The 16,452-nt window shown below is 42.2% G+C and overlaps 2 protein-coding genes across 2 annotated transcripts; one reads left to right on the plus strand and one right to left on the minus strand.

Moving 5' to 3' along the window:
* Nucleotides 1–222: 222 nt before the first annotated feature.
* PMPCB (peptidase (mitochondrial processing) beta) lies at nt 223–6,890 on the plus strand (the record flags this gene model as incomplete). Its single annotated transcript, XM_010159302.1, has 12 exons — nt 223–363; nt 691–777; nt 1,239–1,368; nt 1,726–1,924; nt 2,600–2,679; nt 3,249–3,361; nt 3,963–4,106; nt 4,673–4,836; nt 6,108–6,193; nt 6,269–6,357; nt 6,566–6,641; nt 6,736–6,890. Coding segments are annotated over 12 exons (1,374 nt in total), but the record flags the coding sequence as incomplete, so codon positions are not given.
* A 46-nt stretch (nt 6,891–6,936) lies between these two features.
* DNAJC2 (DnaJ (Hsp40) homolog, subfamily C, member 2) lies at nt 6,937–15,948 on the minus strand (the record flags this gene model as incomplete). Its single annotated transcript, XM_010159312.1, has 11 exons — nt 6,937–7,084; nt 7,604–7,758; nt 8,431–8,538; nt 9,520–9,620; nt 10,639–10,823; nt 12,304–12,373; nt 12,460–12,548; nt 12,839–12,988; nt 13,842–13,963; nt 14,044–14,135; nt 15,878–15,948. Coding segments are annotated over 11 exons (1,218 nt in total), but the record flags the coding sequence as incomplete, so codon positions are not given.
* Between the last annotated feature and the right edge of the window lie 504 nt (nt 15,949–16,452).

Raw genomic sequence — 16,452 nt, forward strand, 5'->3', positions numbered from 1 at the left:
GTCTATTCCATTTTAGTTATCTTCATGTTTTTCTTTTGAGTCAGGTTAATGCATCCCTGTTGTTAAGTAGTGGCAAATAAATCACTGCTGATTTTTTTCTTTTGAAATGCACACTTTAAAAAAGGTCCACAAACATGATGTTTAAGTTCAGGAATACATTTTTCAGAAGACCACGCTAGGATATAACTTAATCTGAGCATAACTGATGCTTTTTCCTCACAGTGTCTGCATATTGGAACAGGCAGGCTCAGAGCTTCCAAACCAGCAACAGAAGTAATCTTAAATGTTCCTGAAACTAGGGTGAGTCCTCTGGAAAATGGCTTGCAAGTAGCTTCTGAAGACTCTGGACTCTCAACATGCACAGTAGGTAACTTGTAAAGGGAAAGCTTTTTCATAACTGTTCATGTGTGTTCATTTCCTTGTGGAACTAAATTGCATTCTTGCAATGTTTGTTAACAATTGTCTTTAAAACTTAAGCTAGGAAATAGAAGTCTTAAGGCTTTTATAAATGTTTTCTGTTTAGATCTTTTGTGAAATTAACATTTTCTTTTTCTTGAAAACCTGCTTTGTTTAAGGAAAAAGCCATTTCAAAATAAGTCTTGAAAATCTAAGTGTGGTTCATACACAAAAACTGCAAAGCTGCATTGTTACCTGTTAAAATGACTTCTTTTTTTCTTTTTCCCTGATGAGGTTGGACTTTGGATTGATGCTGGAAGCAGGTATGAAAATGAGAAAAACAATGGAACTGCTCACTTCCTTGAACATATGGCTTTCAAGGTGAGTATGAGTATTGATGTAGAAGTTTATGGTGGATTTCTAAGTTATATATCTTAAAGATCAATTTTAAGAACTTTGTCAGAATTGTATAAATACGTTTTCCAAGTTGAGGGGAGAGGAAAAAAAAGGTGGACAACTTAGACTTTAGTTTCCATTAGAAAATGAAGCTAAAGTCCTAGTTCTGTATAGCTGATACACAGCTATAGATTAGAAACACAGGTCTAATTTTAACTCAATTCTAACTTTGTATAATATTCTTAGAAGACACATAGTCCACCTTTTGTGAGCTTTATGTTTTCATTTGTGAGCATTTCTCAGACTTGGAGAATATTAGTATGCCAGTTTTCTTTCGAGATTTTTTTCTTGCTGTTGGCCTTGACTTTTTCCAGACAAGAATGATGAGTAATGGTGAGTAGGTGAATTAAAGGGTCTAGTTTAATTTTCTTCTTGTTTTATTTCAGGGAACGAAAAAGAGGTCTCAGTTAGACCTTGAACTAGAGATTGAGAACATGGGGGCTCATCTGAATGCGTATACATCCAGGGAACAAACCGTGTATTATGCAAAGGCTTTTTCAAAAGACTTACCAAGAGGTAACTGCTTTAATTCATCAGAAAAGCACCAAAGAATGAAATGCTTATCCAGCTGCTGATGAGACAACACAGTCTGATGCTTTTGCAGCATAACAGTTCCTGGGTGAAAAGTCCATTCTTTAACTTCACAGGAATGTGAGAATGCAGATTTGGAAAGGAGAGTGCCAGCAGGGAAGTTGATCTTTAGATTTCTAAAAGAAAATACCTGCTTCCTGCAGAGCAAGTCTTTTGTCCCCTTGTGAATCCTATTAGCAAACCTTGGGCCACTTGGGTTTTGGGCTAGGTTTTACTTTTGGAACCAGATTTTTCTGGTAATCTGTAAACACACTTTCCATTCCCATCTCTATTTTCAATTAGCTGTGGAAATTCTTGCCGACATAATTCAGAACAGTACCCTGGGAGAAGCAGAGATTGAGCGTGAGCGAGGAGTTATACTTCGAGAGATGCAAGAGGTTGAAACCAACTTACAAGAAGTCGTCTTTGATTACCTTCATGCTACAGCCTATCAGAAGACAGCCCTAGGACGGACAATTTTAGGACCCACTGAAAACATCAAGTATGTCCAAATTTGCAGCTATCTTTAATTGTGTGGTAACTCGTGTATATTGAAAAGGCTCATCTGAAAATGTAAGGGACAGCATCAGTTTTAATTTTTACCTGGAAGGTAAATTGCATTGGATATAACTGTTAGAAAAATTCCTTTATTGCCTTAATTCCCCCTTTGCAGGCTTCAAAGGGCATGTGAATGTCAGATGTCTACTGCATGTCTTCATTATTTGCCATATTTTTCTCGTGTTTGTTAAAAATACATCTGACACAAAATTGGAAATGCCTCTTTTTCCCATCAGTCCAGTGTTGGGCATTATTGGAAATACGGCTGCACTTGCACTGCTCTTCCAGCATTTGTTTATACCAGTGCAGACCAGGAGACTGCTAAATGTGCTGTTTTCAAATTGGCATGAGATCCTTTGTGGATCCTGTGTCCACTGGGTTGAGTTGTAATTCTCATTCCTTCTCAGGAAGCTAGGAGAGCTTTGGAAGGCAGAATATATCAAGTTCCTATTTCCTTTTCAGGAAGTCACCCTTATTTTAGCTTTCTGCCTCTATGCACAGCTCTGTGCACTGGCAGAAGTTACAGTTACTTTGATATTGTATTGTGCAATACATTTAGTTCTTCTTACCCTAATAAATCTTACTGATGCAACAGTGATGTTTCCTTGACTGTTTCTAGATCCATAAACCGTAATGACCTGGTGGAGTACATAACAACACATTACAAAGGACCCAGAATGGTCCTGGCTGCTGCTGGAGGTTCGTACGAGATACTCACCCTGGATCATGTGAAACTGTGCTTAAGACCATGGTCTTTAAGTTTCTGGGAACAACATGATGAATTACCCATTGTTCAGTAGGTCCTGGAAGTTCATTGCTAGCCCTGCATGTTTTGTGCCTTCATAACCTTTGAACTTCTGTTCCCTTTTTCCCTCAGTAATATTCCAGAAGCATTCTTACACCAGTAACTAGATGTGAATTGGAGGCCAAGGTCATTCTTCCATGTGGGCAGGAAAAGAGGGGCCTAAAAAGGGTTCAGTGTGAAAAGAGGTATCAAGGAAAGCAGAGAACGGGAAATAACATCGCGGCTTGAAATTGAGAGCAAACAGCTTAATTTAGTGTAATATTAATAGAAGGCTACTGAAGAGATTTGAGGAGGTTGATAATGATGATCTTAGTCTGTATAACGGGGAGATGTGAGGAATCTGAAAGTGTGGTATTAAAGGGGGGGGAAAATTACTGCTTGGTTGAGTCTTTGAAGTGTACAACGATTTAAATCAAGTCTTTACAGAGCAACAGTACAAAATATGTGAAATATCTTTGTTCAGGGGTCTCTCATGATGAGCTGCTTGACCTGGCAAAGTGCCACTTCGGTAACTTGCCATCTGCCCCGGAAGGAGGACTGCCACCCCTGCCGCCCTGTAGCTTCACAGGTAGTGAGGTAAGCTGTTGGATGGCTTTTCGAGCTGGCTCCAGGAGAGAGCTCCTCAGCAAATGAAAAAGTTTCCTGCCCCCCGTATGGGCAGTGGAGTAGCTGCTTTCCAAAGCAGTACTTTCCAGCCTGTCCTGGACAAGCCTCACTGCTGCCACTTTTTCTGTTTCATCACTTCCTGGAGGAGTACCTCCCTTAACCTGCTGCTACTCTGCTTTTATCTCCTTGCCTATGGTGTTGGAGCGTTTCCACTTGTTGGGAATCACTAATTTAAAGGATATGGCAGAGGGCCAAGGCATCTGTGTTCTATTCCCAGCTCTACTTGGATTTTAAAAGGTCGTCAGCTCTTCTTTCTGCTGTTTGTCATAAAATGGCTTGTAGTGCCCTCTCCGTGTACGTGGCATTGGGCTTGCTGTTGGCGAAGTGCTCTGAAATTGCCACGGGGAAGACGAGTTAGGGGCAGTGTTAAATAAAGCTTCGTAGCTTTAACTTTCTCTGTGTATGCTTTATAATCCAGCTGTAGTGGGAATGTCTGTCTCCTGATCTTTACCTTCCTGTATACGTTACTGTGTGCAGGCTCTACTGCAGCTACTTTCCTCCATTCCCACAGATCCGTATAAGAGATGACAAGATGCCCTTGGCACATATCGCGATAGCTGTGGAAGCAGCTGGCTGGTCACACCCAGATACAATCCCACTTATGGTAGCAAATACTCTGATAGGTAACTGGGATCGTTCCTTTGGAGGAGGCGTGGTGAGTGAACCTGCAAGCACCTTCCTGCTCTCAGTGAGGCTGGTGAGATCTCTCTGATCTGGGCACTGCCACTGCAGACCCATTCACACCTCTCTGATGGCCTTACTGCTACTTTATGGCCGTTTCTGAAGGTCCCTTGTTGGAGTGGGAGGGGGGGAATCCAGTCGTGAGTCTGGCAGAATTTGTTGCCCAAGATCTAGGAAAATCTTAGGAAGTGGTAAACCACCAAAAGTGAGGTGACTTGAGGTCTGTCAGCCCTCATGTCAAGTAGGATGTTTCATACCTGTATGTCATCAGAGCCTATGGGTGTGAGTAACTCTCCCTTGCTTGAACCTGAGTAGCTTTATGATTTTGGCTTAAATCTGGGCTGTTACCTGGAAAGGTGGGATTACATGCAAGGCAAGAAACCGTTGAGGTGAAGAGCTGATAATCAACCTTGTAGCTTCTGCTGGAGCCTGTGATGCCACGGCGTGTTCTGTCATCACTGAAATGAAACAGGAGACTATGGAGGTGACTAGTAGGCTTTCAAAACGCTTTATAAATAATATACATTTCTTTTACTTCAGCAGAATTTATCCAGTAAACTTGCTCAGATTGCCTGCCATGGTAACCTGTGTCACAGTTTTCAGTCCTTCAACACCTGCTACACTGATACAGGGCTGTGGGGACTCTACATGGTCTGTGAGCCATCCACGATACAGGACATGGTGCACTTCGTTCAGAGAGAATGGTAAGCTAACCACAGTTTCTCTAAAAAGATTGTTTTCAGTGGAGGTATAGGGTTAAAAAAAATAGCAGTCACTTAAAGAGAACATTTTTGTTTCCCCCTCAGCCTGGAAAAAACAAACACATCAAGTTCTAAACTTTGACACTCAGTGCAGAGTCCCAGCAGCCAGTTGCTGGCACCCTTACTTGGAGTGAGTAGCTTAAGGTTTAGGTTTGGTTTTCTTTTTCTGCCCTGGGAAGAATAAACAGTAACTATAATTAATAACAATCCCTGTGCAAGAAAACACGGCAGTGATTATTTTTTTTGGAATTGCAAGTGACGGAAGTTATGAAAGTGCATCAAACTTTTTAGACTACTAGTAAGTTAAGAGGCAGTGCCCATGAACTCCACGACTGACAGCTGAAAGAGTGAATATTCTTGAATGAGCATGAGTGTGCAGTTAGCCACAAGCACTGTTTGTAGCTACCCTGCTGCAGTTGCTCTCCCACCTGCCATACCAGGTGGTGGTGTACACAGGCTCTAGTGTGTACACAGGGAAATGACATGATGTGAGGTAGGTGAGCTGTTGCATATGGGACTGTGAAACCTGGGCTTCTAGAAAATATTCATTCATCTAAGGCTTAAATGTAAGTTGAAAAGACGTCCACAGGTGCAACTGTAACGCTTGGAATGCAGATGTGATAGAAACAGATGTATATTATTTAAGAACACTGATTTAACGTGTGTGAAGTTGAGAGAAAACTTGAAAGGAGTTTCTTTAATCACGTAGATCACTCCCATGTATCATTATTCCAAGATCTCTGTAAACAGCTTGTGGAGAAAAATGGCATCATTGTAGCTGTTTCCTGCATCTTAGGGGGGATCTAATGCGTCCGCATCCTCATGAAATGTTCCTTATGCACAGGATGTAGTGGATTCCCTTCTGGGCTAATTACCTCTAATTGGCTCCTATTATGTATGTTAGCAACAGCTATTCTCAAGATAGCAAGCATGGACTATGCTTGGCTCAAAAATCATTCAGTAAAATGAAATACAGTTCTAAGGGGAAAAAAACTTGCTCTTAGGTATATTGGTGTGCTTCCAAAAAGCCCTACTCTTATGCTGCTGCTTTGCATCCTATGGCTTGTTTTCCATACCAAATTCTCTTACCTGCTCCGTCAATAGAAAGACATGTCTGGTAGGTGTACTGAGGTATATGCACCTCGTATCACGGACAATCTTGCGTGCCACAGGTTGCAATTATTTAATGCCTTTGGGTTTAAACTATTTTTCAGGATAAGACTTTGCACAAGCATTACAGAAAATGAAGTAGCTCGAGCGAAAAATCTTCTGAAGACAAATATGCTGCTACAACTTGATGGTGAGACTTAGGAGAGCTTTTAATGCTCAGTGGAGTTGTATGCTGATAACAGAAGCATGTTTTCCCCTCTTCCAGGGTCCACGCCAATCTGTGAAGACATTGGAAGACAAATGCTGTGTTATAAGCGCCGAATCCCAATTCCAGAACTTGAGGCAAGAATTGATGTGAGTGGCACTTATGTTGCAACTGTTTAATTAAACCCGTAATAAATTTAATTGCTACGGGAAGTAACGATAGGGAAGTTAGACTGTTTCCAACTGAGGACATTTTCAGCTCTTGTTGCCTGTTCCCCTGGATTATACGAGATGATCACTGGCTCTTACTATTTTTTAAATGGGATTGCTAACAAAGATGTCTCTTTACCCCTTTTAGGCTATTGACGCCCAGACTATTAGAGAAATTTGCACAAAGTACATCTATGATAAGCATCCTGCAGTTGCTGCCGTGGGTATGTTGTGCATGTTTCCCTACCCTCCCCCACCCCTCCACCCCAATCGCTGTCAGTGTAGCGTGCGTCATGGCCAACTTTCTTTAACTTCCAGGTCCAATTGAGCAACTTCCAGAGTATAACAAAGTCTGCAGTGGCATGTACTGGCTTCGTGAGTAGTGAATAACAAGAACTTTCAGTGTGTTTGAGCTTTAAAAAAAGTGAAAAACTACTACACCCCTGTTTAAAGCTTTGGAGTTGGAGAAATGCATTTGAGAAGATTAAAACTCCAGAACCAGCCCGACCTGTGTCTCTGTATAACTAAGGAAGGAATGAAAACATGTACAGTATTTGCATTTTTATTATAAAACAAAGATTGTCAGTAAGAGTCACTTCTTGACTTTAGTAGCATTCATCACTTGTTCTTGAGCAGCTTTCTTTGCCTTGACCATTTCAACGAGTTCCTGGAGAGATGGGGAAGAAAACAAAAGAGATGCTTACCTAAATGTGGAACGTGTGTTCAAAACCACAGCACTGTTGACTGTGTATAGTCAACCTGAAACACTCTAGCTCTCAACATAGCAAGGAATCTAGACAGTTTCATACCTTAAATCAATTTCTCTTAGAAACAAATAAATTAATGGAAGGTCAATGCTCATCCACCCTGCCTGTAGCAGGAACTTCACCTCCCAGAGGCTAGGGATAGGACTTCACCAGCTACAAGAGCTTGCTCTCAAATTCTAAGACAGATTTCATGAGACAGACTTCCCTTCCCAGCTTCCACAGCCACTGTTTTTAACTGAGGATAACTTAGTCCTTACTGCTCTTTTGGGGTTGAGTTACATAAAACTCCCAGAGTCTCTCCGTAAGGCTCCATCTTTGTTAGACTGCCGTTGTCAGATACTCCCTGGTAGGGAGAGCAGCAGCCAAGGATTCTAAGACCTGGGCTAAGGACAGCCCTCGGAGGAGGTGAAGTACTTTACCTTGTATCGCTTCATGCAGTCTTTTTTTGACCGGCCTGGAACAGCTGCTGCTATCTTCTCCCATCTTTCAGGAGTATTTACTGGATAAGTCTTCAATGCTTGCTCTAAAAGCTTTTGTTCTTCTGTAGTCCAAGGGGATGAATCTAAAGGCGATCCTGGTTTTGCATTTAAAAATGACAGTAAGAAAAAAAAAAATACTTAATAAGGAGTCTGAGAGAAGCCTAAGAAAATACTGTCAGATCTATTATAGTTGATTTTTGAAGTTTTATGATATGACTGGTCTAGCACAACCCAGTGGTAAAAACCTGCAAGAAAAACCAGGACAGGTGGCCCGTGAGATTTTTACATACAGCGCAGAGAAGTCAGAAGGTACCCTCTTGCCTTGTCAGCTGGGTGTTAGATCACTGTAGCTGCCCTGTGAAGCCACAGTATTAGGGCAGCAAAGTAGCGTTTCAGTAAGGAACCACAGCCTTCTGCCAGTGTCTGGAAGTTTGATGGGAGGTGTTGGGGGTTTAACAGGAGACCAAAGCTTAGCTGTAGGAGGATCCTCTCCCAGGTGCATCCCCTCAGGCCTCCTCTTGCCTGAAATGCAGCACCCTCCGAGGAACAGATGATCTCAGCATCTGACTTAACCTGTTGCCTCACCACGAAGCATTTCAGACTGTCACTGGTATTTAACTCTGGCTTGTGCTGTGTGTACCAGAAGCCCTCAAATCCAGCAACAGAGCCTGGATCACTTTCTTACTCGCCACGCAAGTTTGCTTGCTTTCTTACTGAGATACACAGGGGAGGCGAGTCTGCAAGACGGGCTCCCTTTTCACCGTTACCTTCGAATCGTTCCGAGGGGGCAGCACTGTCCATCTGAGGCACCACACCATGTTCTTTTTTAAATTTGTCAAATGCTTTCTTGTTTATGTCATCCTTCTGATGAGGGTCTATGAGCGACAGACATTGAATAGAATAATTATTGCAACAAAATTAAAGCCAGATATAGTAATAAAAACATTGCGTAGCAGATTATTGTAAACTAATAATCACAATCAAAAATCCTACTTCATACTTGCTTTAAAAAGATGGTAAAGAGGTTGGTAGGTTAAAAAAAATCAGGGTCCAGTAAACTTTGCTCCAAGTGTCAGGCTCTCCAACCCCTCTCCTGCTTTATACTGCTAGATGAGCACTTTCTCTGTGTAAGCTGAAGCCTGAATCTGCAACTGCAGTGCAGTCAGGAGGGATTATTCTCTCGGGTAAGGGTTGTGGCAGAATGCTCACGTTATCCAGAGTACAAGCATGTCCGAGGGGCAGGAACACTGGGCAAATCTGGGTCCTCCTTGCGCAGATATGTGGTTTGGAAACTTCTTGAAAACTTTGTGGTTTGTTTTTTGGTGTATATTTTTTTGTTTGTTGGTTGGTTTTTTGGGTTTTTTTTCCCCTCCTCTAGCAGAATGTTTTGTTTTTCCTTGAGAACTTACTGCAGAGCTCTCTAGGCTCCATTTACCACAAGAGGAGATGAGCCACATTTGTTTAGATGTCCTACTCTGGTGCTGAATGCCATTCACCTTTTTAAAATATCTCTATAGCTTCATCGATTCCATGTATTCTAGGTGCCTTCCTTTGTAGAGGGCTTTCCCAGAGGCCTGTTTGTCTCCGAGCCTAGAGGAGCCCAGGCAATGCATGTGGCTTAGACATCTGCACATCAAGGTTAAGAGAATTCCTGGGAGTCACTCACAAGGTGGTGACTTACACAACAGCCGTTAGGCTGAAAATACCGAAGTGCATAAATGCTCCTCTAAATCTTCCATCTGAATGACATTTCTTTTGGGGATATACAGAGGATTTTATCGTCATAGATGCAAAGAAAATGAAACTGTGTAGAAGCATGCAGACCACCTGATTACAAAAATAAGGTAAATAGATACCAAGCTTTTGGAGGCTCTTTGCTTTATTGATGACATCTTTTGCTGTTCGTTTTATTCCAGTAGTAGAGTGCAAATTCATGTAATTGGCGATAACTTCCCACCTAAAGCAAGAGTAGAAAGGGCAAACCAGCATGCTACATAGTAGCTTATCTTCATACAAGCTATATTCAAGCTCCTGTACACATTTACGTCAACTCCTAAGGAAGTTTAGTCATACCTAAATACATAAAAACTCTCATGGTAACTATTCTGGAAAGCTTTCAGTCACTAAATGCAGATGTTTCTCATAAAAATTCAGTCAGCTTGGGTGAAGTTCTTGGCTTCTGATACAGAAAAAGGATGGCGTAGAATATAGGTGTGTTAAGTGCAAACCTCTAATCCTCAAAACTTTGCTCAGCTTTCCTGAATCCCTAAATACCTCTGCGATTAAATACTGCAGGCAGAGGAAGTACTAACCCCGTGTCCAGGGCCCCCCAGAATACCTAAACATCAGATAAAGGAGCTTTATCGGGAGAGAGATGGAACAGCCCTGGCCCTAAAGTTCCTCTTAGTGCATCCTAAGGGAATATCTGTAGCTGGTCAGATAATAAGCTGAGTGCCAATGCTGCTTTCTGTGAATCCCAGCCTTTCCCTTTTCCCCTGGCTCTCCCCTTAAGCAACGTGGGGCACATGTCTGTGGATGTTTTCCTCCTACTGTGTAAAGGAAACAACAGCCTCACATTAATTGTGGAGCTACTGGAAGTAGCTTTCACACCTGTGTTCCTACCCAGGTGCATCATGGGTCACTGTTCTGGTACCGTTCTCCGCTTTACTGACTGAAGCCTATCCTGTAGTACGCTCTGCGCAAACATGCACCTCAGCACAATCTTGCTGATGGGCTGAGGGGCCCAAGTTTGGAGGGAAACAAGACATAGGGCCAGAGCTAACTCCAGTGACACGTAGAGGATGGTACTAAGAGAAGACAAACCACAGGCTGCGAAACAGTCAAGAAAAAGGAGGAAGCTTAGGGAGTCCTTACACTGTCATCATATTTAGGATCACCTGGAAATAAGCTGTATTATGCTTGTTATTTAATTAAAAATTGATAGTAGGTCTTTTAACACCAAACCCGAGAAGTACCTTGAGTTAGTCCCTGCTGGGAAGAGGTTCACAGCTTTAATTAACAACTGTAAATCATCCTCTGGCCAATTTTTGCTTCCCCCTCCACCACCAGTGGTTGACTTTTCTGAACTCTTCGTGGCTTGGCGCATACGAGCTTCTGCCTCTTCTTTCTCTCGCCTTATCTGTTCATTTATTTCTTCTATCTGAAGGATTGTAAACAAGCATTATTTATCTATTTTTACATTTTACAGTGACACAAGCCCCTCTCTCTCTGGAATTGCTTTGAGCCATGAGTTTTGCGTAGTTTCTGTTCTGTATGTTATACATAAAGAAATGGAGGAGCTGCTCCAGTATTATTTCTCTCCATCTTGTGCTTAAATTTGGCCAGCCCGGCTTAGGAGCTACAGCAACTAGGGAATTAAATGAACAGTCCCGGATTAAGGCAAAACTTCCAACTCTAGCGCGACTGTCCAGGCTAACCCTGACTTAGAGGGACAGATCCACAAAAGCATTAAGAACCTAAAGTGACTAGCAAAGGCAGCAATATCCACTGGTTCCCAAGTCTGGTTATGCCAGAAATTCTGTTACTACAGTTGTACTAAGTTACCATTAACTGCAAGGACCCACACTGTAGTTACTAAGTGCTTACTCAGGGTTAGATGTGCAGTTTGTGGCAGGCAATTCAGCAGAATTTAAGCTACCAGTGACGCATCTTTGTGAACTGTGAGTGCATCTGGAGACTGTGGTGTGACAGATCTTTAAGGGATCTGCTTCTGAGTATGCCCACGCCAGTCTTGGCAAGACAAAAACAGCTATGCACTTAACGCCTGCTGGCAGGATGCTCAAAACAGGTTTCTCGCTGTCTATCTCATAATAAAATCTTCCTGGCAAAAGGGAAGTGATCCAATAGATTACTTTTATTAATGCAAAAGCGCAACAGTTTTAACAGAGACAGAAAGGTGACTGTCCCATGTTTGGAACACTCTCCTGGAGACTGGGAGATTGGATTCAATTCCCTGTACAAAAGAGGGATTTGAGTCTTTAGTTGTTTGATGAGTAGATGTGACCCTGGGATGGGGACAGATTCACAGCTGTGACTCCAAAGCAGATGAGAGAAAGTACCTTATTCTTTCTGCAGGATGTGGCTTCAGCCTTATTACTCCAAATGGCTTTTCCCTGCTAACAGATTTAGGCAGATCCTTGCTGAATTTTGTTAATTTTGACCAGAAGGTTCTCGCTTTTCCCATACTTTGACATCCAACCCACTGGCCCTTCCAATGGCTACAGCCTGCAGCACTTCAGTCCTTTTGTGGATCTAGCCCCACGTCATGGATACTAGACTGGGATTTTTCTTATGTAACAGAACAGGTTAAGACTGCCCTCCTTCCCCTCTAGGTCACTGCCACCCACTGTTGGGCAAAATTATATCCATACTGTAGGTTTTCTGTCCTTTACTAATTAAAAACGCATATATTTTTCTCAGCTGGCCCCGGTTATTTCAGCAGCCATGAACTGCACTGTGCAAATGGAGCAGAGATCAAGCTGCCGGGGGACTCAAACTCGTGTCTGTGTTCAACAGGCAGGACTCCACAGCAGCTATGTTGTATCTTACTTCCACTCAGTCACGTAGGTTTCACACATCAAATTATTCTGTTGTTTTCATTTGACACTCAGCATAATTACCTGTTTTACTACAGCCGCCTTTCCTCCTTCCCTTGTGGTGGATGTAAGTGCTTCATTCAAGCATTGCAGACTAAAAATAAATCATTAAGTTACAACGGAGAGCTAGTAGGAAGATGGGTATCAAAAGGAGCAGAAAGCAGCAGCAGGAAGACTTACCTTGCTAGCTCAAGACGATCACAAAGCTTTTCCACCTCCTCCATCATTTTAACACAATCTGCCTCATTATCAGAAAAGTAATTCCAGTTCTGGAAGTAGAAATACATGTTCTACAAAGTTCTTGAACTTTATTGTCCCATTCCTTCAGAAAAAGGCTTAACACACAGGGTTCTTCAGCCACGGCTACGCCTGGACCTATTTGGTCAGCTTTACTCACATCTCGGAACTGAATCATGTGTTTTAGCATTTTGCTCTTTAGTAAACCCACTTTCCGTACCCATCTCCAGCCATAAGAACAAGGAAGCCTGTGACAGGCTCTGATCTAAGCAAACAGTAATTTCACCGATACAACCACTATTTCACTACAATATTTAAATACCTTGCACGTCGTTCTCAGTTTTTGTCTTTCTTTCTTGATTGCTTTTTTCTGTATCTCTTTTTCCTTTTTTGCTACTAATGCTTGTTGCCTGACTTCTTCTTCCTCCTTTTCTTTTGCTAATCGTGCTGCTTCTAATTCTGCTTGTCTTTGCTGCAATCAAAAGGGAAAAAAACAAACAAACAAACAAAACCCCCTCAAAGTCACATTGTTACAGGATTATTCAGTATTAAAATGTGCTGTTTCTGGTTTTGGTGGGGTTTTTCCTGGGGGAGGTGGAGGGGTGTTTGTTTGATTGCTGTTGGTTTTTGGTTTTCCAGGAATTTTGAGGGGCGTGATGAAACATACACCAGCTGGCATTAATTCAGATACTCACTATATGAGGACCCCTAGTTTATAAACCCTGACTTTCTCTACAGTGAAGATCTAGAACTCTATGAAATCTCCTGTGCCTGCCCCAAGAGTATAAGCTTGGAAAAATGCAATGGTACAACACTTCTCCTGCATCATTATTAACGTAACATCTTGCAGTGCTCCAGTATTGTCCTTGAAGTCACTGTTTAGCACCTTACGGTTCCCTTATGTTCCCAGTACTGTTTTCAGAGTCCTCTTTCCCAAACTGTCAATGTTAATCAAATGTGTTACGTTACCTCAGAGCGTTTCATACCAATCAGCCTTTCAGACCATACGCACAAGGCAAGCGGCTATATCCGCTGTATGAAAAAGGGAGTAGCTTAACGACAGAGCTTAACGACTGCCTCTGAACCAGAGGAAGCGTATGCAACACCGGAACACAACTTCAGATTTTTGTTTCAGACCTGTGCTCCTTGTTTTCATCTCGTTCTCCAAAGGCTGTCAGTCTTGCGCTGCCTGTTGCGCAGGGATCGAAGACAACGCGTCTTCAAACCCCAACATATTTCTCACAGCAGCTTTCTGACACATCTGGGAGCTGAAGCAGTGGATCAGGTGTGAATGAACCAGGGTTTTTCAACCCAAGTTAACTTACTTTTTCTTTTGCCTCCTGTTCTTTTCGTTTTGCTTCCACCTTTGCTTTTTTCTCTGCTTCTTTCTTTGCCTTTTCTTCCTCCTTGAATTTCTTTATCCTGGGATCACAGCTGTAAGCGTTGTCTGGCAGAAGAAAGGAGGCATCGTGTGTGAAAGAAGACCAGATTTCCCCTGTTAGTTAACAAATGGCTCTGTAAGCTTACCAACAAGCGTCCTAATTCTGTTCATTTCTTCTTTTTTTCTCAGTGCTCTGGCAGCTCTGTTCTGCTTTTCAATCCACCTCCTTTCATCTCGACTGAAAGGAGAGCGCATCGTTAGTTCAGTGCTAATACCTCACAGTGTATTAACAAAATTCAAAACCAAACTTGTAAAAAAGTTACCCCACAGAGATGCTCTTCTCTGAATACTTCAGAAACTGAAGTACCAGTGCCCCAGGCTCATGTCAAAAATGCTAAGCCTTTACACAATTACATAAACCTTCAAAACACCTGACAAAACAAGCTGCATATCTGTCACTGCAGGGAACGAGACCATGGACTTGATTTTCGAAATGCAATCCACTTGTTGACCTAACGCTGAACCCAAGCAAAACAGCCAAAATGCTGGTATACAGTTTAATTAGAGGGCAGCAATCTAAGCAATGTCAATTATCTCTGTTTTACAGAAGATCGGTCACATCAGCCAAACCCGTCTGCACAGAAAGAACACTTTGTAGACAGTACCATGGCACTCGGGTAAAATCACACCGGATTGACTCCAGTAAAGCGCAGCTCAGGTTAGACAGACTGAAAATTGTCTAAGTAATCAGAAAACATTTGTCAGTGCTGTCAAGCAAGGCAAATTTTTAGTGGGGGGTCTGTATCCTCATCCACACAACCAAATACAGATCCGTATACCTCACAGCCAAGAAACCAATCCCCATGACAGTGTAGAGGACCACTATGTGCAGGGTGAAGGTTTAAAACATGAGCAACATCACCTCTGGCAAGAATCCTGACCATCTGAAGAGAATCCGAAACGTAGCGCTCTCTCAGGTACAGCGTACCATGTACCATTTGTCTAAACATTTTGTTAAAAAGGACACTAATGACAGGAATAAGCACAGAAAGGAGCTATGCAAAGAATTCAGGAGTCTTCCAATGAGAAGCCTAGAGATTAATCTGTATAATTTATCAAAAATACAAGTGGTATAGAATTGATTACAGTGCTTTCACAGAATCTTCACAGGAGAGAGACAGCTCACAGGTCCAGAGAGGCTCAAAACATTTTACAGCAGGAAAAGGCGTGAGAGAAGAGGAACAGATGCCTAGCTACAGCCTAAATATGGCACAGTTTTTAGCCACAAGGAAAGCTAACTACTGCATCCAACTACCGAACTGATTTCTATGCAGACTTGGAAGAGCAGCTTCATACAACACAAGGTGTGGTTATACAAGGACAACTAAATGAAGGGTTGTGTCCTGCAAAACACGCGTTAGGCTAAATGAATCAGTGCTCCACCCTGAACTTTCTGTGTTCAGGGCTGTAGAAGGATAAAAAGAGACTGTATTTTTCAATGGCGACAGGGTCTGAGTAATTCAGCAACCATCACTCCATCAGCAGATGCACCATTTTTATGAACATCAAGCCATCAGAACTAATCTGTAAACCCTAGAACATATCCCTTCTCTCAGAGCAGTTCAGTAACGCACTGCAGAGGCAAACGGTGCCTGCTTACTCATCCGCTCTGTTCTGGCCCCACGTTCCACCCGCGTCTGGGACTCGCTGGAACTGCAAGTCTGAACTTAAATGAACACACATTTCAAAGCGCCTCAGAAGCACCTCTGTGAGGCAAGCAAGAAGTACTCCAGTTACAAATAAAACAGAGAAGCTCGCAGTCACTCCAGCTCAAGTCCGCGGCTGATTACTAAGCAGGGGGAGTGGAATGCAGTCTCGGGTGGACTACCTTTCTTCCTGTGACTTACAGGGTAACAGAAAGTTGGAGAATCTTGCTGCATCAATCTCAGTGTCTTGTCAAATTTCTTTTTACTTACATACCATTCTGCTTTTTCTTTTTCCTCTTCGTCTAAATAGGAAAACTCTCTCCAGGAGTCAAAATTATACCTAAAGTAAATACATAAACCCCAACAAACATGAATGAATTAAATTAAAAACCAAAACACAACACAAAACAGCAGAACTATTACAATCTACTTCTACTATTAGTTTTTTTGTAGTCACTTATACTGTTATTTACAATTTATAATACATAATTGACAATTATACTGCATCTACAATGATTCTGCTGTGTTAAGTCAAAAGGCAAGGTGCTACTGAAAGTAATGCTGTACATCTGTCTGCACTGTAGGACAGAGTGTATTTCAGGATGGGATCAGTCTCAACCTAAATGTCTACAGTGCAGTTGCATGAGCTCCCATTACAGGCAGCGGAGATATAACGTAGCCTGCCAAGGTCAGAGAAAAATTAATTTAATCTTTATATAAGCACTGACATTTAGTGGGTAAGTCAAGCCATAAGCACTACTGACTTTATTGGAGTAGACAGCCCCCCCTTAACTAGGGTTGTTTAAATACCGACACATGAAAACACATTACAGAATCACAGAATGGTTT

Source organism: Eurypyga helias, unplaced genomic scaffold, assembly GCF_000690775.1.
Source record: "Eurypyga helias isolate BGI_N326 unplaced genomic scaffold, ASM69077v1 scaffold43790, whole genome shotgun sequence".
NCBI classification, from domain to species: Eukaryota; Metazoa; Chordata; class Aves; order Eurypygiformes; family Eurypygidae; genus Eurypyga; species Eurypyga helias.